Here is a 27,438-nt window from a genome sequence, read left to right as displayed (position 1 = left end):
CACCCACTTCTGAGGTGCTTTGACTCATCTAATGAAGCAGTCAAATTTAATAGGGCATCTCACTTTCACATCTGAAATGCTCTGAATTATTGAATTGGGGAGTATTAAAGCTGTATCTCCAGAATCACAGTATTTTAAATTTAGAACCAAAATGATAATATTCACAAATTCTTTTAAAATTTTTATTATTTTCAGAAATGCTCTTATGTTAGTTTTACCCCATAGTGTTTAGTAAACGTTCACCAAAAGCCCATTTTATGTTGTAATTTCATTTAAATTTCAGTCATCACTACGGATACATCAAAGGCATGTTTTTCCCTACTTTATTTATTAAAGTATGATTTGACGCACTTCAGGAAAGCATCTATAAACATCTGAGAATCCATATTTTGGTTCTCAGCTTTTTTTCCCAAAGTATGTAGCAATTCTATATGTGCTACTCATCTGTTTTGAAGCAGCTTATTCTTCTGTTTTAACCTGCCGAATAAAGTGTATGTATAATTGGTATAATGTGTGTCCTGAGTTTCTTGCAGACACAATGACAAAATATATAACAGAGGATCACATGTTTACAAAGATGTACCACGTTCATCTTGAGTACTAACTGGTTATACTTTCATTTTCAATCCTGTGACTTTTTACAAATGTCAGGACTCTTCAGATTGGATTTCAAATTGAAACTCAAATGTTATGCCACTTTGGGGAGGGGATTAATTTGAAGTTTGTATAACAATTCAATGAGCAATGTTTTAGGAAAAGGAGCACTGTGTTTCTCATTTGAGAAAAAAAGAACAGAAATTCTTGTTCATTTCTACCTGTAACAGCAACACTCCTGGTTTTTATATAAAATCAATAAGATTATAATGTTAATATTTTTGTACATAGTATAAGTATCATTAGGTGAAACTTTGCTCATTTAAATTCATACATCCTGCTTTTAGTGCAAAAAGTAAGATACCATATATCTCTTCAACCGTTCACTTTATTTGTATTTTTAAGCATGCTATAAAAGGTAATTGTATTTTGTATAATTTTAGTGGAAACCAATGTAGTATATCTAGTGTTCACCTTAATATATTATGTTTTTTCATCAAAATGTTTCAGACTTACTATCAAAAAAAGTTGAAATGAAATGATGAACTGGAAAAATTTCTTTACAGTAACACCCCATCCATTGTTTCTTTTTTTTTTTCCTTAAAAAGGATCTTCAACGTTCATGCTTTGAGGATAAAATCATACTTGAATTTCTATAACTTTCTCAGTGCAATAGTTAGCTAAGCTTTATTGTACCTGACTAACTATATCTTGTATTACATTGTCTTTGTACATGTGACTGTTAAATATCTGCATTGAGTGCTTTTAATAGTCATTTTTTTAATGATGCATAAACTGCCAGGATCCTATTTTATTTAAATAATTAATAGAATGGTTGCCATATATCTTATTTAAAAAATGAAGCTGTCCAATTCATTAATATATATCATTTGTCTAGTCATTCAATACATTTTGTGTCAAATTTCTCTATTTGCATTTTAAGATGCAACAATATTCATTGTATATACATTTACCAAATACCAATAGTGTTGTCTATAGAAAGTATATTTCATATCCACATATGAGAATTTACTTAAGTGTTCTCTATTTTCCTCTTTTCTTTCATCAAATAGTTATACTTATTTCATAGTTAACTGTGTGTTTCAGATTTATGACAAGTTTTCAACTATATTTGATTTTAAGTTGACCCATTCCTATGTGAATTTGACATTCCTGTCTGGTAAATATGGCAAAAAGCCTACTTCAAATAGCTATACATTTTAGAACCATTAGTGTGGATGTTAGAGAAATTAACAATTAGGATAAAAATAAAAATTCAATGATTCAGACCAAAATTTTTCTGAAAACACTTTTTAGTTAATTTTTGCTCACCAAGTAAAGAAGTTTGTTAAAGGGAAACAAATACCTCCAGTTCTAACTCTTCGTGTGAGTGCAGTGGATGTTAAGATATTCTGTCATTTGGACAGTTTTAAGTACAGCTTCATCCTAAGGATAATTCTGTTCTGTGATAAATACAGTTGTCTGAAAAGACAATAGTGGAGACAATTCTCCCTTTACATGTGAATTGGAAGAATTATTGGGCATCTATGATGTATTGGACAATGATCCAAGGACTTTAGGCACATTATCATATTCAATTCTCATATATTCCTGCTAGATTCGCACTGGTATCCTATTTCATGGGCTAGGAAATTGAGGCCAAAGTATTATCAGCCGTGTTCCTTAAGCTATAACTGGTGGAGCCAGAGCTCCAGATCTGCTGACCAGCAAAGCCCAGACTCTCCCACAAAACATGGGACCACGAGAAGAGGGAATGGGTCTACTCCACTGAGTTTATTACAATTTATCTGTAACAATGAATTTTGTCCCAGAGTCCAAGACTTTAGTGATACCATTATGTACATTATATGTGAGCACTTACTTTATAGGCGTTCACCTGCACTCATAGCCAAATCCTATTAGAATATTTGCACAATGCTGCCCTTGCTCTCCTTTAAAATAAGCATCTGTATTAAAACCTCTCCCAAGATTTATACATTAATTGTCCCTCCCATTCTTCTTTTTCCTGAACATTGTCACTATTAGTCCAACAGGATCATTTGTTACCTTTCCCCTATTACCAGTGGAAATTTATTCTATCAATACCTACCTGTCACAACCAGTTTCATTCCTTTACTGAAGATTTTCTTATCATAATACCACAGTGATTCTACTCATATAAAAAAACCTTAGATTAGATAAATTCTGTACATTCTAGTGCCAACATAATGTTCTGGAATTCTACAGAGACCAGAGTTCTGATCTGTTTCATTTTGCTCATAACAAGTTCAGTGGCTAAGCACATCAAGAAATTTGAAAGTTTGTGTGCTTTAGTTATTTTAAAACAACGCTGTTGGGACAGGGATTTAGCTCAGTAGTTCCACTGCCTGCCTCACAAACACAAGGTCCTGAGTTTGATCTCTGGTACCAAAAAAAAGCAAAACAAAACAAAAAAAAAAACAATGCTGTTACTATAAATCAACTCACCATCACTACCCACACTAAAAAGCAACCAAAACAAAACAGGATGTGAAGACCAATTTGATTAAAAATATTAGAGAAATACAAGAGGATTTTTATTACCTTTACCTTTGTTATTATTAGCAGTTTGTTTGCTCTGTGTGCTCTAACAAGTATTTTTTTTTCATTAAGTTTATTGGTACCTTTTAGGTATACAATACAGTTACATTCATCGTTGGGATCTTGTACCTTTACATGATGTATATTGGTTCTTATTTTTTCCCCATTTCCTTCCATCAAGTATTTTAATCTCATAGTCTTGCCATTACATTCAGCATTTGAGAGCTGCAGTAAGATCCATGGAAATTAAGATGGGAGACATGTTCCTCAGTTCTCCGTTTGCATCGTCACAGGAAACATGGTTTTTATATCCAAGCCTTAATGGACTCTCACCTGTCTTTTCTGACCTTCTAAGACAATCAAAGGGAACCCTGGCTAATGTGTAATATGTACAATCACTATGTAGAAAGGCTTCACTTGTGTTTTCTAAATCAAATGGCTGCTTTCCAATTAGCAGAGCAGTGCATGTCAATTCCAAACTTTCTGCTACAAGTTCAGCCTCCAAATGACTTTGGTCAGCTCATGCCAAAGACAGTATGCAACTCCTGGCCTGGCTCTTCCATGCAGAATGACTGCAGAAATGGCAGAAAGCCTGTCTGCAAAGCCATCTAGGTCACTAAGTTTTATCTGCTGAGGTCCCTGTCTGTGCATGACATTGATGTTATGAAGCCCACAGCTCTGAGGCCATAGTGGTGTGCAACACGTTTGTTTAACAACCATTTCCTTCATTTCCAAAATGGATGCTAAAGACAGTGTCTACTCTACACTTCAATTTCTTCCCAACGGACTCATGCACTGAAGTCTTTTTTTTATTAGTACATGTTTGCAGCACATGAAGTTTACAGTCACCTTGGGGAGCAGGTACAAGTACATAATACAGCTTGTTTCTTTTTTAAATTCCTTTCCCAGTTTTATAGTGGATGAAATATATTTGGAAAATTGTTGTGTTTCTGTTTATCAGTTAATAACAAGTAAGTATTCCACCACATTTTTCTTTCCCTTTTGAGCAGAACACTACACTCTTTGTTTCTTGTTAAATAACCACAAGACTCTTTTCTTCTTTTCTTTTAGATCTTCTACCTACTTTATTTAGTGATCTGACCTGCCCTGGTGAGTTTTATTTTAGTTCTTCTCAAATGGGTTTTGGAAATAACCAGTAAATACATCTTACACATTTTTGTCCATTCTACATATTTCTCTTTCGGCCCCAGGGGTTGACTGTGTTGTAAGGTAGATCAGATGAGGCATGAGGATTGAAGGATATGTTTGCAAATCCTAGATGTGTGATTAAATCACAATCTTGCTGAATATAAACAGTCTGGACAGGTAGGAACATAAGACAGGCTCTGTTCCCAAATTCTCCCTCACCATACAGGCGTTGCTTTATGGTACAATCTTTGTGTAGTCTGTCATGGGAAAAGATACCCCTCCAGCACTCTGGTCCAAAAATACCACTTGGGCAAGATATTAGCCTGGTTTTGGAGATAACACCGATAAAAGAAAAATAGCACAAAAATTTAACATATAATTGATCATTTTTACTTGGGATTAAGGTCTCTAGAGTTTATCTAAATTCATTTACAAAGCTTTTAAAAAGACATAATAAAGACACATAACTCTTCCATGCCCCAGGGATCTATAGTGGCCCTCAACTCCTTGCTAAGCTCTCTCATGCTAGTCAGGGAGAGAACTGCTGCTTAGGACTTGCTCCAGGTCACCTGGCCTCTCCAGAGATCCCACTGTGACAAGGAACCAAACCAGAAGTGATTCCAAGAACCTGAGCCAGTCCCTGCTCTGGGGCCTGGGGTACCTGCACTGCTGCCACCCCGCCTCACTGCACCCTGCAGAATGGAAAGAACATTCACCTGTGAGGATGAACCTTGTGCCAGGACCAGAACATTGATGATTCTGCCATTCAATTTTCCATTGTCATTAAACCCTTTTTAAAGTCTCATGTTGTCCTCATTTTAATTTATGACAACATTTTTCAATAATTATACAAAAACCGAAAAATTGGCCACACTGACATTAAATAAAGACAAAGCTGAAACACAATCCTATTAGATCTGAGCATTGTCTTTTGGAGGATTGTGAGGTTAGGAATAATGCTCATACTGTGTATGGATTTTATAATCAATGACTACTACTCAATTTGAAGAGCTCATGAACCCAAGACTTCCCACCTCTCTAACAACAATAGACCAAAGAACAAGTAGGTCCCATCCAAGCAGAATGGAGAACACCATCCAGTGGACTGGAAGTTTTGGGGGTTGGGGCTGTGTCTTGTCTCTTCCTTTATCACCAGAAGGAACTGAAGGAACCTGAAGGAGCTGACTTCAGTGAACATTTTCTGAGAGAATACATGAGCAAATGAGGTTAGAAAACCATGTAGATTCTTTTTGTATCTTGGGACTGAAATGGTGTGTGGAACTTGCAAATTCCTGCAAACTTGACCTCCTCCAGGCATTATTAGGACAGTCAGAGTAGCATGAATTTTAACTAATCTTAGGCTAACCCCAAAGGCATTAGAGACATATGAAATAGAGATTCTCAATGTTTTATAGTAATTTAACATAAGAATTGTTTGCATTGTTATTAGAGATGAAATTAAAATGAAGAATCCGGATTTTGCAAATTATCAGGAGGAAGGAACACTTTGTCATATCTCAAAATATAGAGAAGAGGAATTAGTAAATTCCATTTTGAGGACTCTCACTTAAAAGACCTGAAAAATTTATCTTGAACCAATAACTTATACCAGGGGTCTATAGAAATGGTCCTCAAAACATTTTTAATTTCTAGCTTGAGCATCTCATTTGTGGATATGTGCTTCTGAATGTAGAATGTTGAACTGCTTCCTTACAGGGAAGAAAAGAAACCACTTACAAAGAAGTTTTAGTTCCAGAGCCATTGTTATTGGTGTTCCTGTTTTCAAACCAAGAACATAGCGAGTCAGATAAGGCTGATTATAAATTGTGATTTTAAAAAGCATCTTTCATTATTCATTACTGGGATAATGACAGCAATGGCACATTATCTGTCAGGAGGCATTTCTATGAACTTCATCTCTCCTGCAAAATCGTGATCTTGGCTGGCCAATCACACTGTACCCAAAGCTTCCAAACATGTTAGCATCTCCTGGGCTTTATGATATGGTTAACAGTCATTGGCTGGCCATTCCCCTTTCTAGGTATCTTTGAAGACATATTTTATGGCAGATGACTATTTGAGGGGTTCCTCAAGGAACTCATAATCTGTTTCCCATTAAGGAAGTAATCATTAGAAAGTGCCAAAAGAAAATTGCAAGAAAAAGAGGAAAGATGGGCCCTGGTCCACCAACTGCTTTTCTAAGTTACCAGGAAAAGTGTTCTGAGAATTAAGCCTTTCTAAAAAAAATTTTAGTTGTTCCCTGGTGTTGAAACTGCTGAGTTTTGCATCAGGAGGGAGCCTCCTGTTCTTGCACACACCAAGCCTTTCATCAGCAATTTGGGAATACTTTCTGAAAAAAGGAAGTACTTTCCTTTAGTAACTGAAAATGAATGTGCCCGCATATTTCAGAAAGGTGAACCATGGTCTCCATTTTCAATAAAGCTACATGTACACTTCACATCATGATTAATTAAAGAAGCAATCCTGAGTGAGCAAATAAGCTCTAAGATGACTTAGTATTTTTTCCTGGAATAGCAGGATAAAATTGTAGATTTCCAGCTCCTATAAAATTACAGATTCCTCATTTCAACTGGAGTGTGGGAAAAAATCCCAGTCCTCTGATATGTTGAAAGACAAAGCTCCTTGGAAACAGTTTTGTGTTCTTCTTCTTCTTTTTTATTTTATTTTATTTTATTTTTTATTTTTAAATTAATTTTATTGGTACATTTTAGGTATACAATTCATTTACATTTATCATTGGGTGTTTGTACCTGTACATGATGTATTTTAGTTCTTATGTTTTTCCCCATTACCTGGGCACCCTTCACCCCTTCCACCCTTCCCTATTTACATAGATTTCATTTCCATTTTTTTTTCTTTTCTCATAGTTTTTCTTTTCCCTCCTTTTCTTTCCCCTTCCCCTCCCTTCACTCCTTCGTCTTTGGACCTTTTTTCCTATTTCAAATTATCAATTATTCATTTTAATCATTTTAACTCTTGTTTACACTATCAGTTTCTCACACTAGAGAAACTATTCAGTATTTACACGTGTGTCCTATTTATTTCACTTGAGAGTATGGCTTCGATATGCATCCATTTAGCTATAAATTACTCTAGTTTTTCGTTCTTTATGGCTGAGTAGTACTCCATTTTATAAAAAAAACACATTTTCTTTATCCAGTTTTGTGTTTTTATGTAACTCATCTGAGCTCAGAGAGAAAGTAACTGCCAGAACAAACCTATCCAGAGGACCTGAAGGAAAAACTACCATCACAGAGTGGCCAATACCCTCTGAATTCATGCATACACTGGTTGCACTGTTAATCACAATTATAACCAGGTTTTACATTTTTGTTTTGGGGTGTGAGTGTCAGTAAATGAATTAAAAGTTAAGTGAATTAAAAATTCTATAAGGTTGCATAAACATAACAGAATGGAAATAATTATTTTAAAAAGTGGATATGTATTTGGCATATAGATTTTAATACTTATCACAAAGCTACTGATACAGTAGGCCAATGGTGTAAGCATAATAGAGTAACCAAAAAGCATAAATGTAACCAAAAAATATTGCCACACTCAGTGGAAGTAGTGCTAGTCACAACTTCAGCACTCCCTTGCTGCTCCTGCAATATGGTCAACCTGTCACAGTGACTCTTGTGGCTGTCCTAGATGGCACACAGCTACATTTAAGCTGCAGCAGGCTTTATACATGGACTTATCCCAGACATCTCTGCACTGAAGCCACTCCAGATGACCCTGTAGCCCTCTCCGAGTACTTTGAAGGTCCCAAGATTGGCCCATGAGATGCAGGAGACTGGGCACTGGGCATACTTGGGGCCATATAAGCAACATTCCCTCATATTCCTGGGATCAATCCAAAAGGGCTCTCTCCTTTGTATTACCAAAAAGGCCTCCAAAATAATAACAATCATCTTTGGGTGGTCTTATTACCTACTTGTGATTTTTATCTTAGATATGCCGGTGTATTAATCAGCTTTTCCATTCCTGGGACAAAATACCTGTCATACATAACTTGAAGGAGAAAAGATTTGTCTAATGGCTTCAGAGGTTTCAGTTCATATTCACCTGGCTCTGAGGCAGATATATCATGGCAGAAGGGCATTGCAAAGGAAAGGGGCTCATCCCATGGCAGCAAAGAAGCAGAGCAAGCAGAGAAGAGCCAGAGAGATAAGAAGTGGCTTAAGACAAGAGTATGTCCTTTCAAGTTATGCCCCAATGACCTACTTCCTCTACTTAAGCCCCACCTCCTAATAGTAAACTTAACTTTAAGCTCATCAATGGATTAATCCACTGATGAGTTTAATGTCCCCATTACCTAATTACCTTTCAAAAACTCCACTTCTGAACATATGAACCTTGTTGGAGGGGGGTTTAGAACCATCCATAATAAGAGGGCTGAGTGGGTTGCACTAAGAAAGAGCAGGAAACACTAAGGTCTATTAGACCTGAGTGTGCATGGTAGCCAGGGGCTCCTGAAAAGGTCCAGAAAGCAGCAGATTAGCAAAGAGCCAAAAGTGGTGGATACATGCAGAGATAACTGGAGAATGGCAGACAGGTGTTGGAAGCTGTTGGACGAGCTCCAGAAAACTGTCAAAGGGGGTATAGGCTCTAGATGCTCGGGGTTAACAAGGACAAACAGGACCTGCCAGAAGGTGCTAACACTCAAAGCTTAGAGCCATAACGGTAAGAGCTGTAACACAAAGAGCTAAAGTGCACTTGTAATCAAAGCTCAGAGTTGTCAGACACTGGCTCTCAAAGCCTGAAGATAGTAATCTCTAGGAAGCTTTCCCAATTCAAAATCTCTATCAGAGTTGGGCCAAAGAATGCCAACCGATTGGTGACAAATATTTTCCATTTTTTACAGTGTTACTAGGTAAACTGTATATATGGTTACTATGTGATAGGATGTTCATATTAACAAATGTCTCAGTATGACAAAAATTCCTGATAGGAGAATTTTTCCATATTAATTTTGCCTGATTTTAAAGCAGATTTCAAGGACCAAGAACATGGGAAAGGAATATTTATAGTTTTGCTTTTAATATCCTGTACCACTTTGAAACTTCTCAACTTTCCAACTACTTACCACAAAATAAACACAAAATAGTTGAAATAGCTGTCCATAATTACTTTTCCTTTGTTCATTTGTGAGTGATATTTCTGTTTTCTCTATAGATGCAGAAAGCAGATTTTGTCATTCTTATTTTTTTTCTTTTCTTTTCTTTTCTTTTGGTTTTGTCATTCTTTTTATCTGTTCAATCCTCTTATTCAGGGTTTTCTGGAGAATTCTTAAGCACAAGGTCTTCATGGCCTGTGACTGGAGCTGGGTTTTTTCTGTCCCAGCCAGGAGCCCCAGGTGTGGACCAGGCTGCATCCTACTCCCCAGGCACAGGGTTTGTACCTTGGCCTCATAGCTCTCCATGAAGTTATTGTTTACTTATAGGTGAAATGGTTGCTAGGTTTCTTTGGGATGCTTACACAATACTAATGAATGACATACAATTATTACCAAAGATCATTCTGGCTCAGAAAACCTCCATTTCTCATGAATGAAATAGGAAAATAGCAATATTGGGAGATAGCTCTGCAATACGTACACCTGTTTCTTGACATATTTGCCTCTTCTGCCTTCATTCTGAAGCTATCAGCTGCAGGAAATCTCTTAAACTCAAGTAACAAATAACTGAGCTATGCTCGAGTCATCCACTCTGTATTTTGAGAGTTCACACATAGCACAAGGCTGTAGGAAACGGGTGCTCTATCATCCACATGAGGAATGTAATCGCTGACCTCATATGTGTTCTGCTGGGAGAACAAAATCCAAGAGTTTCCCTTTGCTGCCATTGAAGTGGGCGTAAGGAGGGGCACAGTGGCACAATGGCTGCCCATCTGAGCAGGATGTGGGTTGGCACATGCCTGGGGGTAGTTCTTGTGTAAATTACTGTTGTAACTCTAATCCTGTGCTCTCACCAGGCCAGGAGGCACAGAAGTACGTGGCCTCAACCCCTATCCCTAAGAAGTTTATTTTCAAGGATGAAGTGGAAGTTCTAGAATTTTTAATGTCATCCCGGGGAGAGAGAGCCACTATGTTCACAGTGACCAGTGGGGTGGAAAAGTTGTTGACTTTTTTGTTTCATACTTTTCTCTACTTTTAAGGTTTTCACCAATAAGAAAATATTACTTGGGGTCATAAAGTTCCATAACCACCATTGTGCTATGAAAATAAATTGCACTATGCATCTTGTCAGGATTCACAACTGTTCCTCTCAATTTTTATTATGAATGTCTTTATTTAATTACTTCTAATTAGAGATTTGACGACTATTAGCAATAACTAGCTATAGTTAATAAAATCTGCCCACAACACATATAAAATCTGCAGCCACATGCTCTTTTTGGTATTTCATTTTTCCCTCCTCCACTTCTCTGCACTAGTATGCTGCATCTGTGGTCTTCTAGTGCCCCTGTAGGTCACATCTGTCTACATTAGACACAAGTTTAAAACAATATTAGAAAAACTTCTTGGTTCTGGGAAGGCTAGACTAGCCATGTTATACCTCAGGTGAGTTTGGAGGATTCACATTCAGCCCCTCTGGTCTACAGGAAAAGTGACAGAAGAGTTGGGTGAGCGGGCAGCACATCCTCTCCTCCTGTGTCTTCCTGTGCCTGCCCCAGAGGAAACTGCTCTGAGGGACCCAGGCCTCAGCCCACTGCGGTGCCCTTGCAGAGGGTGAAGAAAGCAGGTGTGGATCTGGCAGACCCTGAGTGAAGATCTGGGAGCTGTGGAAGGGACCTTGTCATGGGATCCCTGGTTCTCCAGGTGCTGCCTCTGACCTGGGACAGCATGTTTCTGGCAGTCCTGGGATCTGAGAAGGAGCCTAAGTTGATTCCATCACTTCAGCCATGTAGAAAAAACTGGGTGTGTGTGACATGACCACTGTTAGTGACGTGGGCCATCCTGGAAGACCAAAACAATACAGTCCCTGATAGTTACAAGAGGACTGTGAGTAAAAAATTTTTTCCTCCAATTTATACCTTCATAAAACTGTTGAATAAAATGGTTCCTAAAAATTTGGCCTTTATTAGAAGTATGATAAAACCATTGTATGAAAACAGTGCTCCTGGCAAAGGGTTACACAAAACAGGGACTCAGACCATTTGGTAAGTTAAAGTTGATCATACACATAGGGAAAGTTGGGGCAGGAAGTGAGATGGAGGAGGTCTGTCTTGTGTACCAGGAGCAGCCACAGGCAAATTTTCAGTGCACATAAGGGCAGGTGAGAATCACTGTGCCTATCCAGGCTGCACAGTAGTACCTGGCAGAATCACTTCCTTCCCCATTTCTTACTACAAATGTACTGCTCTTCCCTGTGGCTTCATAAGCATCCTATTTCCTTGGCCTGAATCTCAAATTCACCACAGCCTCGGATTTGTACAAGTGATAGTGGAGAAAGCGGCATGGGACCTGCCCTTCCTGAAGTCGATACCAGTGGATGTGTAGCTCCTTACTGCATGCATATTGCAAATGATTTTCACTTATGACCCATGTGGCCTGGTCATTAACATCATTCCTCCTTCCATATTGGAAGATTGACTGCCTACTGTAGAAACAACCTAAAGTAATGTGAAAGAAGTAATGTATTTTTAATATGGTCTCCCAGTGGAGAATGAAAAGTCAATCCCATAAGCAACTATGCAGTACACTTAACCAGGAGCCAGGAGAGCTAGAAGCAGGGACACAGCCCACAGCATGGCTGCTTCTTCTGGGCCTTAGAAGGAGAGGGACCAGAGGTGAAGAGGAGCAGAAGGTCCCCTCCAAACATAAATCCTACTCATGAAGGGCTACTTAGAACTGGCCCTGGTCTTCCTGAGTGACAAGCAGGAGTAGCTGAAGATCCAACTGAGAAGACTGCCCAGCTGCTGACTAGAAGTGGGTATACCTGGGAAGAGTTGCTGCCTCTCTCCCTCTGCACGCTCCTGGGATGCCTTCCTGTGGCTGCCGGGAACAGGTCCTCTCCACAAGAAGAGAAGCCTGAAGAACTGAGAGCTCTGAACTGAGGCTGGCTGCGTGTGAACATGTTGGGAGGCTGAACCTGGATGACACAGGCCTGTCCCTTGTGGGAACAGTGACTTCCCTGAAGTGCAGACTTTCTCTATGGTAATGCTGCCGCCATGGTCTTGTGCTCAGATGAAAGTTCTTCATTATGGATCCTAATCACTTTCACTTATATCTGAGAATAGACTGAGGCAGCCACTAACAGCAAATCTGACAATCCTTGAACCCAGATTACTAAAAGGAAGTAGAATCCAGATGTTGGCTACATTTGACAATCCTCAAATGGCGATTAATATGGGTGCATGCATGCACACTCCATCTGTTAGATTTCTCTTTATCCTCAAGTCAAATGGCTGCCTCAAGTAGACTTGCAAGATTTAGCTTTAAAAAAAAAATACAGGTGCCATGTCTTGCAATACTTGGGAAATATTTAAACTGAAGAATTATTTATTTTCTAAAATCAAATGTAATGGGTACCTTGAATTTTATTTGCCAATCCTACCTTCGGGAACTCTACTGATATGTGCATTTGATTGGAACTAACTGATGAAAAGAGAGGTGATCAAACTAGTATAGTGAAAGAATACAGAGTTTAAGTGGTGCTTATTGGATTTTCTCCCATCACATTTATAAATAAATCAGATATATGTTTAAAAGATTTATAATGAAATGTGGGAAAACTGTCCCTGATAGTCATTATTTTGCCCTCTTCAGGTAATTCATCTTCTGCTTCAGTGACCTCTGGGAAGTCAGACAAGTAAGGAATTGGGACTGCTCATCCTCTGCCTCAAGATGCTGTCTGTACAGGGACAGGGGACTAAGGCAGGGGCATCCAGAGAGCAGAGGCCCAGGGTACATTCAGGATGGTCTCACAGGACCTCATGTGCTGCTGCCTGAAGCCGGGAAGGTTCCTCCTGGACAGAGGCTCATGGCTTGAAAGTGAGGGAGGAGAATATTGTTTTCATATTAGAGTGGGAAGAAAATTCTTTAAAATGTCACTGTCCACCAGAATATATAAGAGATAGTATGGAAATAGGAGAATACTGGTACATGAAGAGAAATAACTCTGGGGTACAATGAAAAATCCAGAAAGAGATCCATAGGTATGTAAGATTTTAACACAGGATGAAGTCATATTTTCAAAGCAGCCAGGCAATAATTATTCAAAAAATTTTCTTCTGGTAATTTGTTCACCTTATGGGAACAACCATATTAAATTATTCACTCATTGCGTACAAATAGAGATTTAGGTGTAACAAAACTGAAAGGAGAAAGCATTAGAATTTAACATTGGCAAATTGCTTACAAATTGCAGGAGAGTTAGGACTTCTCTTAGCCAGGCATCCAAAATAGAGGCTACGAAGAAAAGGTGGTAAATTGTATTAAAAGAAGTATTTGAATTTGTAGTCACCAAAAGGTGCCAAAGTTACATAGCTAATAAATGAGAAAAGCCTTTTCAACACATTTTATGTAGGGTTAATATCTCTAAAATAGCATATGAGATGTCTTACAGATTATTTTTTCTCTAAATAAGAAAAATGAACATTCCAATAGAAAAATGAGTAAGAAATATGAGGCTATTCATTAAAGCAGAAAAGTAAATGACCTGTAAACTTCTGAAATATCAGTAGACCTCATTTTAAATAAGAAAACATAGGGCCAGGGATTTAGTTCAGTGGTTCTGTTGCCCACCTCACAAGCAAAACATCCCAAGTTCGATCCCCGGTACCAATAACTAACTAACTAACTAACTAACTAACTAACTAACTAAATAAATAAATAAATAAGAAAACATAAATTGAATGAACACTTTGCATTTTCAAAGCACAGTGCTGTGTTAAAATTGCTACCACTTCAAATTCTGTAACTTTGGGAAAGTCAGTTCATCCCGCCCCTCCCAGTTTCTCATCTGTTAAGTTCAGTGGTACTTGAAACCTTAATATGGCGTAAGCAAAGATTAAGAGAGATAAAATATGTAGAATGTGTATGACAGTAGCTACTAGAGAAAGAGCACCTATGTTCATCATGCCTTAGTATTACTTGTACCACTACAGCAATTGTCATATAAAATTTTCAGATAGATTAATAATATAAATAATAATAAATGAACAAAATATTACGTTCACAATAGTATGAATTTACCTACTATAATCCTGATGTGTGGACATCTTTGTAAGTAAAACTTGAAACTCAGCTGCCAGAAAATAGTGATTAAAATGTATGGGGATCAAAATATATGGTGAATGTTTAATTTTTAAAAATTAATTATAGTAAAAGACACATTGTATTAATTCCCCTTAAGTAACACCTCTTGCTTTGAACACACTGTCTCTTCATTCTTGCTATTTTCTGAAACAGTTCTGGAAGTCCTTTTTGTGCATATCTTTAGTTGTGTTGTCCTGGCTGCATTGACGTCCTGAACCGATTCAAAATGTTGACCTTTCATGGTCATTTTGACTTTGGGGAAGAGCCAGAAGTTGCACAGTGCCAGACCTGGTGAATAAGGTGGATGAAGACACATTATAATGTTTTTATGAGCCTGTCTTTCTGTAGGACACTATTCACTGTAATTTTGATCATACTTGGTAAAGGCATGAAAGAGGACTTTTGCTTTGGAATATGGAAAGGGAAAATGGAGATATTGTGAATATGTGTAGAATATCAACTTAGGTTTTCTGTTTTTTAACATGAAGTCATATCTTTCTCTGAGATAAGACTCTAACACATCTCATATACTTTTTTTTTTTTTTTTTTTTTTTGGTACCGGGGATCAAACTCGGGTCCTTGCGCTTGCAAGGCAGGCGGCGGAACCACTGAGCTAAATCCCTGGCCTCATCCTATATACTCTTATTTGGAACCCACAAAAGGACTGCGAAACCATTGCTATACCAATTCTCCATCCTGTTTAGATAGTTTGAATTAAAGTGAGTTCAGTAATACCAAGAGCTATTTTTAAACATGAATATTCACTGTATTTCTCTCATAGAAGAAGAAGGCCTGCTCATTTTCCATCTTCATCCCTTGTGTCATTTAATAACAACTTCCCTGGGTATGGTGGTGCTGCTGGTGTGGGCAGAACCTGTATGGATCCTATCCAGAGCTGTGGCTGGACTTCAGCAGCAAGGCTGGGAAGATCCAAAAGGCTGGGGTCTGCCCAGGGAGAGCAACTTATGTTGACAAAACTCGCCAGGGTCTGGATTTAAAGGTGAGGCTCTGGGTCAGAGGTATCATCTCAGACACAGTTTCTTGTCTCAGGAGTAGCACTGTGTGTGTAGCAAGAGACATGGATGGGATTTGAGCTGAAAGTCAGGCCATCAGTTTAACCTCTGCAGGGCACTCCCTATACATGGTGGGAGAAGTTACCTTGCTGGCTACTCGCCAAGGGGAATGATGTATGGGATTTGCTGGTGTCATGAAGTAAGACTATGGAAGCTTAAAGAAAATGTGTCAGCACCAGATAATGGTCCTTGGGACTGGGCAGATGGAGCCCAGGGTCCTGGATACCCACTTTGCTCCAAGCTGGGCACCATGGGGATGTGGCATTGGTTCTCCAGGCTCACGTTGGTGCATGACCATGGATGACCCCAGCATCCATTTATTTGATATTTATTTTGTCTATTAAGCCTTCCTTGGTATGGCTCTGAAGTCCTATTTTCACCATAGAAGGACATCATACAATGTAATATCACCGTTGAACTCAGGGCTTCATATGTCAGCCTCCTAAAGCATGCTATGTTGCTCACAGCCAGGTCTACCTGAGCTAATGGGCCCATGGATATGGGCATGTGCCACTCTGACTACAGTGATAAGTGAAACCAGAAGGCACCAGCATCCATAAACCAAATAGCCCCCAAAAGGCACAAACACTTGGTGAAATGTTTTGGATGATCCTCAAACTGTAGATATCCAACTGTAACTGAGAAGGTAAAATGGAACCTTAAAAGATAGAATTTTTAAATTTTAGACAAAGGCTGCTTCTCCGAGCTTCCTCATGGTGAAGAAGACTGCTCTCCACTCCCAGGCCTAACTCTAAGAAGGATTCAATACTTCTAGCCCTCTGACCAAAGGGTGGCTAAATCTACATATAGATATTTCTGGGCTGTTGTTCTACACCTTCTATAATAGGAACACTTCTGTGTGTTCAATGAGGACAGCAGATTAACTGCCTCTCCAATTTGATCAAATTATAAATAATCTCTTTTTTCAATTTTCATGGATGTTTGTTTCACCACTGGGCAACCAAATCCACTAACCCACACAGCCTGGCTAGATTCAGGCCTGACCCGTCCTGGCAAGCAACACTTCTCTGCTCCTTCTTCCAGTACCGTCCCAGGGCAGTGATGGAAGGAGCAGTGTCTACCCATCCTTGGACATCAGATTCCCTACTCCCACAGCAGTTAATGGCCTTGAAATGTCCATTTCAGGGTGCCTGGCACCCACAGCCCGTAGAGGAAGGTTGATGGCAGCCACACATGTGTGAAGATGGATATTTTCTTTGCATTCATCAGCTGTGACCTTTAAAAGTGAGCCAAGTTGGCTGTGGTTTAACTGCCCTTAGTTTCTCTTCTAACACACTTATCAACCCTTGTGCTAGCCCAACCAGTGGGGGCTGGTTTGACTCTGAGCCTCTTCCAAGAATCAACCACATTTGACAGAGTGTAGAAACAGAACAGGCCTGAGAACGCAAAGCCCCACCAGCTACACTGGCTCTGCCTGTCACCCACTGTGTCCCCTCCTCCCCAGTGCTCTGTTCTCTGCTGCTGAAGTTCAGGGTGACCAAGGTGGATGGGGAAGAAAGGTGCTGAGGGGTTTGAACCCCCAGGGGACCCTGCCCCTTCTTGGCCTGTGACATCAGCCCCACAGAGCTCTGGGTGACGTGACCACTTCCTGTCTGGGGCCTGTGCATTTGCAGTGCAGAAATAGCTCCACTCTGCACAGAGGGCAGGAATTGGTCTAAGGAGATCTGATCAGCTCAGGAGAACCAAGGAGTGGATCTGTTGCATTTGATGCTCCTTCAGCCTGCCTAGTCTTGTTCTGTTACCTAATGGCAACCTCTCCTTGGTTTCTTTTTTTTTCTGTTTTTGGCACTGAAGATTGGACTCAGGACTTTGCGCTTGCGAGGGGCACCACTGAGCTAAATCCACATCCCCCTCTCCTTGGTTTCTAAAAGAACTTTTTTTCAGAAACTGAAGCAATTAATTGTCAACATACTTACAAACAAAGCCTTTCATTGTTTTAATTTTAATATACACAATTTTCAACTTTTAAAGGATTAATCAAGGAAAATAGAGTTCAGAGGAGCATTCCATGTCTCTAAAATCCCTCATTTTTAAAGGTCTGTTTTACTCTTTCTATTTCAGCTTTCCTTGCACAAATTCAGGCCCCAGAGGAAACAAGTGCCCTGTTCTTTAGTATTATGTTTTAATAAGAAAAACAGTCAATGGACATGAACAAATGTTATAAGGAACTATGCGTGGACCTTAAATGTATGAAAAGGTGTCTAACTGCAGTCATGAGAGAAAAGGAAATGAAAACCACAAAGAAATCATATTTTCCACTTGTCAGGTTAGCATTGTCCTGAGGTCTGACAGTCCAGCTCACCCCGCATCCTTCTCACACATGGTGGTAAGAGAGCCCAAGGGGCTCTGCATGGGTGGGGAGATGGCCTTACTGTCAAACTCAGCCTTGCCTACATTCAGAATGACAGAAAAGTCCATTTTGTAGCAGCAAACTAAAGGAAATATACCAGAGATCTTTTGTAGGGAGCTAGTGAAATACATTTTCTATTTACCAGTGAAACACCTTGTGGCTTTCCCAATGCTGCTGTACACTGACATTAAAAGAGCTCTCAGATTTATAAATGAAAAAAGAAGCCCACTCAATGTATATTGTATGCCAGCTTTGTGTGGAAAATGGAAATAGAAGATATGTACACATATACACATGTACATATATATTTATGTATGCACATCTATTTTTTCAGAAATTAGTGTTTGATTTTTCAACCATGTGATTGCATTTTCTAACAATTTGAATACATTTTCCTTATGCATATTATATTTCAATACCATTTCCCATTTTATATAAGAATTCATATTTTTGGATGATGGATTTATCTTGTGACAGCCTTTATTTTATTAATCTGTTACTGGGAATTTGGAATAATTTGGGGCAATTCAACGTTGTGCTATACTGAGTGAACATCTTTTCATGTACATTTCAATGTACACATTTTGTTTCTGAGTGAGCTGATGGTTCAGATGCCGAGAGCCCTGTCCAGGTAGAGGGTGTCCCAATGCCTGGCCAGTGTACTCTGTCTATGATGGGTCCCCATGACTTGCCATCTGATGTGATAGCCATGCTAAAGGTTGTCCATCAGAATTAATGTGCTCTGGTTGTGCATCAGAATTAATGAAATGGTTTCTTTTTAATCCCTAGAGTTGGCCTGTGATAAACTCTATGTATTGGTGGTTCTCAGTGGCTCCCAATAGGAGAGAAAGAGACACTGGTAGAATAGATTGAACAGCAGGTCCGAAATTAGATAGAACTTGAATCGTGTAGACTCTGGAATTTTCACATTGAACATATTGACAATGTGACTGACTGACTATTTGTCATTGGGTGTATTCACCACTAGGACTCACACTGTGTTCAGCATTGGCCAGTTGAACATTTGGGCTGACTCAGTGATTCACATGATGTTCCTGACACCTAGCTGTTATAGTGCCATGAACATATGTCTGTAATGTGCAGAGTGAGCATCAGAAAGGACAAAAACTGCCTTGCAGAAATCCCAATGCTCATAAGTGGTAGGTACAGTGGACCCTTGAGTTACAACCGGCCTGACATACAAACAACTTGGCTTATGACCAGAATTTTAGTTTTAACTTACTACCAAAGTCTTGAGTTACATCTTGAATGGTGGCCATTCATGCTTCCAGATGGTCTGAGATACAGATTTAACCCTTAAAGAATTCTGGAAGGGACATTATAACATCTTTTCCTATGTGGGGTTGAGAAATCCTGGGCCATTGTCTCTCTAAGGACACAGATCTGCCTGGAAGAAAGTGTGGCCTAAAATTATACAGAAAAGGCTTTGAAGGCAATTGACCAACTTGAGTTACAACCAGCCCTTGAAAACAAATTGAGTTCGTACGTCGTGTCCACTGTATTTGTTATTCAAACAAAACAAAGGGCAAACAAATACACAGCCTAACAGAACATGATAGAAACCAGGACTTCAATCACGTAAACTTTTATAGCGCATGAAAATGCTGAGTTTCTAGACTTTTGGGTGAATAATAACATCTCTTTTTCTTCAGGCTTTATCTTATTACTCAGACTTGCCAGTAAGTAATTATATAGAACTTTGATGAATAAAATTGAGTAAGTCAATTATTATGAACTGTAGCCCACTCAATAATCAAAAATCTTAAAAAATGAAATCTGCTATGAAAAGAATTCCAAAGGATGAAGGAAATGCATAATGGGGAAAATTATGAGAATTGCTACCCCAAAATTTTGATGTTCTTTAATAATTGAGAACTAAGATTTTCTTTAATAGTTTTTTTCCTCACAGCTGAGAAGGAGATGATGTCCTCTAGTTGCATAATAATCAGAGACATGAGTGTCTTCCTGTGGAATTGGATGAAAATTTGCAGGATTCTCCCATAGAATACCTGCCATGGATTTGAGTCATAGAAATTCTTTTGGGCAGCAGGAGGTCAGTGGGTAAAAACCTTAAGCATCAGGTTGGCTTAATTGTCTGTAATTGAAGAGCACAGGAGCCAGGAGAAGGAAATATGGGCAGGTAAGGGGGCTTTTCTTTTCACCAGTTCTGTGTTTAATGAGGAAGGAGATTTTCCTGAAGAGTAACAGGTTTCCAGTCTAGGATCAAATAGTGCAGAAGGTAAAAGCAGAGCCTCTGAAGCCAAAATACTTGGGTTCAAATCCCAGCACCGTTGCTTATGAACTATGTAGCTATGGGAAGTTTCCTTTGACCTCTCTGCCTCGGTTTTCTCTGCCTCAGTTTCCCCTTTTGTAGAACAGAAACAATTAAAAATACCATCGGTGCTTCTGACAAATGAAGTAACCCATACTTGAACAAGTAGCTAGCTCATAGTAAGCAGTGTACAACTAACTGCAGTTACTATGTCACTACGGTGACAATCACTTTGCATAGTAATCTGAAGTTAGCTTAGACATTGTCTTCTAAAAATAGATACGTTTCAGAAATGTGAGAATAAACTACAGAGAACAATAATCTGCCATACATTTCAAAAAGCCAGAAAAAGGGATTTGAAGTGTTTTCAGACAAGGAATAAATATTTAAGGTGACAGGCATCCTCAACCTAATTTAAACATCACACAATGTATACAAGCATCAAATACCCTATCAATTTCATAAAAATGTACAACTTTTACATGCCACTTAAAAACAAAAGTATGTAAATGGTATTGCTAATAACAGACAGACCAAGTAGCTAGGGCTTTATTTGGGTTTAACGTGTGGCTCCTGGTCCTGGGTCTTCCCTCCATACCATGTGGCTTCCCTGCATGGAGCAACTGTGCTATGGTGGGAAAGTCCTGGACCAAGAAGAATGCATAACTCATCTGCTGCCTGAGAAATGCACCTGATCATTCCAGAATGCCCCATAAGGTGATCTGATGACCTCCAGGCTCATTCGGTCTATGGGAGCAGCTGGGTGTCAGAACAATATGGCTATCCAGGAAGCAGCATTATCCATCCTGCTAGGCCTGGGCTCATTGTGAACTTCATCATTGTCCTCCCCAAAATAACAGTTGTTAGCAATTACACACACTCCCAAAGGAATTATTTATGGACTATTTATGAAAAGGAGAGCAATTACAGGGATTCCAGGGCAGGTCAGAGTCTTATCCAAAGAAGGACAAATGGGAAATTAGTGACAAATGACTGACAAATGAGTAACCATGTGTGTACATGTGGAGAAAACACAAATGTACTGAAGAGTTCTTAAGAAATTTCTCTCTGAATCATGAGAGGATGCCTTTAGTAAAGAAGCAATGCAAGTTTTGATTGTGTTTTTGTTTTTCCTGTTGAAAGTACTGAAAGTGTATATATATATATATATATATATATATATATATATATATATACACATACATACATACATACATATATATACTTTTAAAAATAGTAACCTTAGAAGTTAGGCTAATTTTTCCAATCTATAAACCAGACTATGATTGTACCTAACTAGAAGAATTCTTAGAGGATGATGGATGCACAATGGGGTAGAAACTCAGGCCCTATTCCATCCCACCTCCTCTCTACATGGAGGTCAGAATGGAACTCATCCTTGGAGCTTAAAACATGTGTGACTGTGGGATCCTCTACTTCTACAGTACCAGTGCTGTGAAGGACTTGCCTATAGCAAACATTATCATCTTGTCTGGTCCACACAACCCCAGCAGATAGGGCATGCTAGCTTCATTTTACAAAAGAAAATTGTGGTACAAAGAGTTCAAGTATCTGATAGTAAACTACTATCTGATAGTAAATTCCAGGCCCATGATTGAAACCCAGGCTCTCTGGGTCTAGAGTCCATGTGCTCAACCCTTCTGTCATGCTGCCTCCCTGGAGTTGTTGCCTCTCTGGTGGAGACATTCTGAGGATCAAGACATATGATGCTGTGAACACTAGTGCAGTGCTGAGCACACACAGTTCCAGTCATCCTTGAAGTTTCTCTATTGTCTTTGTCTCAGACCTTGAACCTAAATCCGGTGACCTTGAAAAGAACAGTGACAATGGGCATCTTCAACTGGGTGTGGCACCTATTGGAGTCAGTGCCCAGGGAAGGAGTCATGACCACCATCTCAGGGACAGACCTACAATGTGGTGTTGGAGCCTCGGTGGCCATGAGCTCTCAACATCATGGCTTAGTTATGCTATTTCTCACTTTGACTTTCAATTAAATTTCATCACATTGAAATACATAGGGCCCAAAGAAGACTTTTGTTATGTTTTTTATTGTGTCTATTATGAACATCAAAGCACAGTTCAATAGCAAAAATGGCCCTGTCAGGGTGGGTTGAATGGAGATTTCCAGGGGTGACCCGGCCGATAGGGAGAGACCCTTCCCAGAAGGAGCGAGCTATGCACACTGAGGCTGCGAGAACCTGGGCTGGCTGAAGGCGCTGTGGGACCATGGAGGGATGCAACTCGGGGTCAGCACTGGGCCAGCCTCATTGTGACAGAAGGAAGTTACAGAATTTACACAACGGTTGGGAAACATGTATGGGATAACAACAGAATAATGCTCATGTGGCCTTCAAGAGCTCAAGCCCAGAAAGCCCAGCACACTGTCAGCAGTCCCTGCTGGGGACAGAAAATAAATGGTGGAGACACCATGGCCCCATGTGCTTCCATCTGTCAGGTGTTCTTCCCATCACAGCAGACAGCTGACCTTCTGCACAGACAGTAGGTGACCAGCGCCCCATGGAGGGCGCTCTTGAGCAGCAGCGGGAGGTAGGTGTAGTAGGCAAAGGTGCTGGTGAGCTGCAGGCCCAGCCCATCTAAGAGAAGCCATGTCATGAGTTTCAGCTGTGCTAAGACAGCACTGGACACACCGTGGGGAGGTGTCACTGGATGTTGAAGTGACTCCAGCCCTCAAACCCAAACCCAAAGGTCAGCATCTATCACTCCCATCAGGACCACCAAGGGCGAGATTCAGTTTGCAACTCAACTTGATTAACAACCTCTACTGAATTACCTAGAACCTTCTTAATATTGAATAGTCAGGTCCATAGTTAATAAATGGATCCAATCAGAGGAAAAGTATGTGTGATAACTTGGTTGGAGGATTTTTCATCCCTAACATATCTCTAGATATGTTAGAGATAATATTTATGAACCATTGAGCAAATGCCAAACTGTACTCTGAGAGATTCAAATGTAAATCTTATGTAATGTCTATAACAGTCTAGAAGAGAAGGAAAGGAGGAAGGGAGAGAGAGAGAGGGAGAGGAGTTTTCACTTACATTTTGCAATCGAACTGAGGGCACAGTAAGAAGTAATTTTTCTGATATCATGCATTACAAAGTGACAGCCCAGATTTTGATCCCAAAATATGGCACTAAAAACACATTCTTATCTGTTCTGCATCTTCAAATGTAACAAAAAAGCATAAATATAAGGTTGAATTGCTAACTTGAAGCACCTGAGTGATTATATACTGCATATGCTATGAGATGTGGAGGAAAAGGACAATCCAGGCAAATATATTGCTGGACACAGTGAGTTGAGCATGAGATTTTAGAAAAAAGGGACAATACAGAAAATGTGAGAAAGAGGGTAATCCAAATTCTATGAGATGCGCAGTAGCTGTGGCATACTGCTCTGTCTTTTGTAAGTGTCGCTTGTTGGTGTTATGATGATATTGGGCAATTACAGTCAAGATCCTTTGTAATTCTGCAAGAATTATGTGATGTCAAGTCATGATTAAAGATAATCACAGTGGGTCATGGTGGCTACACGATGAGTCCCAATGCCAATTCTCTGCCTGGGGAAATTTCCATTTTACACAGTTCATCTTCACAGTTGGAACTCAAGAATCACTAGCTCTTGAGTAGAAAGGAGTCTCAGTAAATCTGTTCCTAACTCTCTGCCCTTGGCCAGGTAAGGGTTATCTCCTGCCTCATTGCTTAGTGTGGTAGCTGAAGTCCAGAGCCTCCACTGTAAACAGAGGTGACACAGAGGAAAGTTCAGAAAGGTGGAGCCAATATGTCAGGTCACATTCCTGGTTCCCCACAGAGCAAGGAAGGGCTGGAAACTAGCACTGATCCTGAGCCTGCTAAATGGATCACCATGTTGGATGCTTGTCATCTGGGCCCTGATGTCTCCAGTAAGTGAGTTTGGTGTAATTCTGAGTTTGGTGTAATTCGTCTTGGTTGGCAGATGAACTAGTTATTTCTCCCAAGTGACGTCCCTCCTCCATGTTCCTGCAACTGATAATGAAGAGACCTGCACTCAAGTCTGCGGGGGCTCAGAAGCCATGTACTTCCCACCTGGCCACACATCCATCCTGTCCCAGGGCCTTGGCCTTGGAATTTCTTGTCCTGTGACTCTATCATAGTAGTTGAAGAGCAGAGGATGAGTAAAGGTATAAGCTCTTCATTGTAGGTCTTAAATTGAAATTCCAGACTTGGCTGTGTGGTGTGTGAAAAGGACTCAATTAATTTTAGCTCATTTTCCTCATCTGTAAAATGGGATGCAAACTATTACATCACAAGAGAGGAGCATTATGAAGATTAACCAGGAAACCCAAGCAGCACACACCCCAAGGCCTTCCGTACACACAGTACTCAGTGCCAGTTCCCCTTGCACAAAAATATCTAGGTTTCACTAGCTATTATGCTTTCCTCATTCAATAGAAATAATAGACACATGAAAGAATGAAATCCCTTTGTTCAAGTGGTTTAGACATGTCACTGTGTCCATTTATTACAGTCATGTCCTACTTAAGTCACTTAGCTTACTATGTGAATATGGAAGGGAAGCATTAATTTATGGTGTGATACTATTTTGTAATGTCTAGCCATTCTGATTTTACTGATTTAAGCCAAGACAGTTCAAGTTAAGATGATAAAGAAAAAAGAAGCTGAAGTGTGACACTGAAGTAATTAGACAGTAAAACTTACCATCTTTCAAGGAAGTTCCTGATTCAGTAGTATTGACAACTAGAAGATAGGAAAGCAAATACTTGTCAATTATTCTTGCCTATTGTTTGGCACTGTGTGAAGGTACATGTGTGTGTAATATTTTTGATAAAGACACAACAGAGATATTCAGTTAATATTAATAAAAGCTATTATTACATGTTGATTGATCACTTCTGGGCCAGGCACTGTGCTACCTGCTTCACTTGGATACTCTTTTTCACTTCCCCAATAACACCTACAGAAGTTGTCCTCTGTTGTAAATGAGGAACTAAATTGAAAGGCTGAAGCAGAAACTCTTCTAGTATCTTAATTATTCTTAGCAAATGGCCTTTTAAGAAAATCTAGAGATTGACCATTTTAGCACAATTCTTTCTGATAAGAGAAAGATAGACTGCTTATTTTTCTAATTCTTTGAATAAAATTTGAGCTGAGAATTATCCTTATCTATCATGACTCTTAGGAAATGAATTAATTTAAAATGTCACTCATAGTATATTCTGTAACCTGTTGTCATGCTGGCTTTTCTACCTAAAGCCAGCAAAATGCAAATCAGATGACCAGGAAGAAATATAAAAGTATACTACCATAAAATACAGGCAGACATACATGAAACTTACCATTTTCATCTGTCGGACTGGCTTCTCTGGGACTAATAGTGATGACAACTACAGGAAATGAGACCAAGTAGTAGTCGGTTATTCACGCCTGTTATTTGAAAGTGTGTGTATGTATGTGTGTGCATAAATAAATATATGTGGATAGTAAGATAGAATCTTGACACAAGACATACGACATTTTCATTTTTCTAATTAATAAAACATTTTTTGCAGTGCCGAGGATGGAAGCCAGGGCTCCTTGCATGCTAGATATGGGCTCTCTACCACTGATCTCCATCCCCAGCCTGAGAGAGTCATCAAAAATATGGACCCTACAGCTACAAATATAATCGGCTCAAAAATATGTGACACATGGAAGACTAAACAGCGAATTGGCAGCTTTGTAGACCTCAGCATCCTTTGCTACCTTGCCACCTACAGTGAGTCTGTCCAATCCTAGAATTGATCACAGAGTTGGATGGTTTGAAGGAGTCTGATTTAGAGAAATTTTCCCACCTAAGCAGAAGAAAACATCCTACTTTTAAAATCATGCATATTGCCAATATCTCTGAGTCATTTACAGGACTTTCTGGAGATGATGTGTTTGTGCACATGAGGACATCAATATTAATGTAAAGTAATACCTATTCAAAGAGCTTTGACACACCAGGCACTGTGTTAAATACTTCCTCCACATCATCTTGTCTAAATCCCAAATAATACTTAAGTGATTTGTATTGTGTACAGTCCCATGTCACCAATGAAGAAATAAAGTTTAAAGAGTAGAGGCAACTCATACCAGAGAATAGCAGGGCTAAGATTTGAAGGGTCGTGTAAAGAATTAAAAGATACAGTGGTGGTGAACCAATGGCACGCATGTTATTTGTTTTCCTTTTAAGACAAAAGATGTTAATGTAGAGTTGTTTTTTCTAAACTAAAACCTCAGTATTTAGGTTTAATTACAGTGTTGGCACTTTGCAATAAATAAATGGGTTTTGGGTTGCAGTTTGGACACTCATCTCTAAAATGTTTGCCATCACTGAGGACATGTGGAAAATACTTTGTAAAACCAGTGCATAGAAATCTAGAGAAAATAATTATAGAAAGAACACAATTCCACCATTGTGGACACTATGAAAATCTCCTAGTATTTTCGTTATTCTTACCAAATGGAATTTATTTTTTATTACAGAAGCTGAGCATTTCAGTGCCATTCTCTGTGGGAATAGAAAGACAAAGTCTACATTTGTCATTCTCTGAATAAAACCTGAGGTCAGCATTATATTTATGTGTGATCAAAAACCAAAACTCAGAAAACTGGATATCACAATTTCTCCAGTTAGGAGAAACAACGTACACACAAATGAATGAAATCCTTTTCTTGAAATAATTGAGAGCACATTGTTGTGTCCTCTAATTAACATTCCTCTAATACCAATTTCAGTAGTTTATTGTGTTAGTGTATAGGAAATGCTAGAAAAGTTAAAATGTTCAGGAAGAGGAAAAAAATGTGTAGCAAAGGTAAACATACACTGAAATGTCCATTTTTATCTTTCAGTCCAGCTTCTCTGGGATTAATAAAATTGACAACTAAAACAAATAAGAGCAAGTACTAGTCAGTTATTCAAGGATATTATTTAACAATATGTGTATTGTACATATATTTTACATGTGTAAATATAAATTTATATAATCTGTTGACAGAAAGGAGAAACTGACAGTAAAAGTATGAGTCCT

General features: G+C 39.1%; 1 protein-coding gene across 1 annotated transcript in view; it reads right to left on the bottom strand.

Annotated features, from left to right (window-relative positions):
* LOC110348246 (uncharacterized) overlaps nt 1-27,438 on the bottom strand; it is a 143,795-nt gene that overhangs the window by 8,687 nt on the left and 107,670 nt on the right. The window contains exons 3-4 of the mRNA XM_087195830.1: nt 25,723-25,770; nt 25,085-25,123 (exon numbers count right to left, since the gene is read on the bottom strand). Coding sequence (XP_087051956.1) covers nt 25,085-25,123; nt 25,723-25,770 — 87 coding nt within the window. The remainder of the gene's footprint in view (nt 1-25,084; nt 25,124-25,722; nt 25,771-27,438) is intronic.

Source organism: Heterocephalus glaber, unplaced genomic scaffold (assembly GCF_053883595.1).
Source record: "Heterocephalus glaber isolate CG9 unplaced genomic scaffold, H.glaber_assembly_v1.0 deba00001610, whole genome shotgun sequence".
In the NCBI taxonomy this organism is placed as follows: Eukaryota; Metazoa; Chordata; class Mammalia; order Rodentia; family Bathyergidae; genus Heterocephalus; species Heterocephalus glaber.
This window is presented reverse-complemented; position numbering and strand designations above follow the sequence as displayed.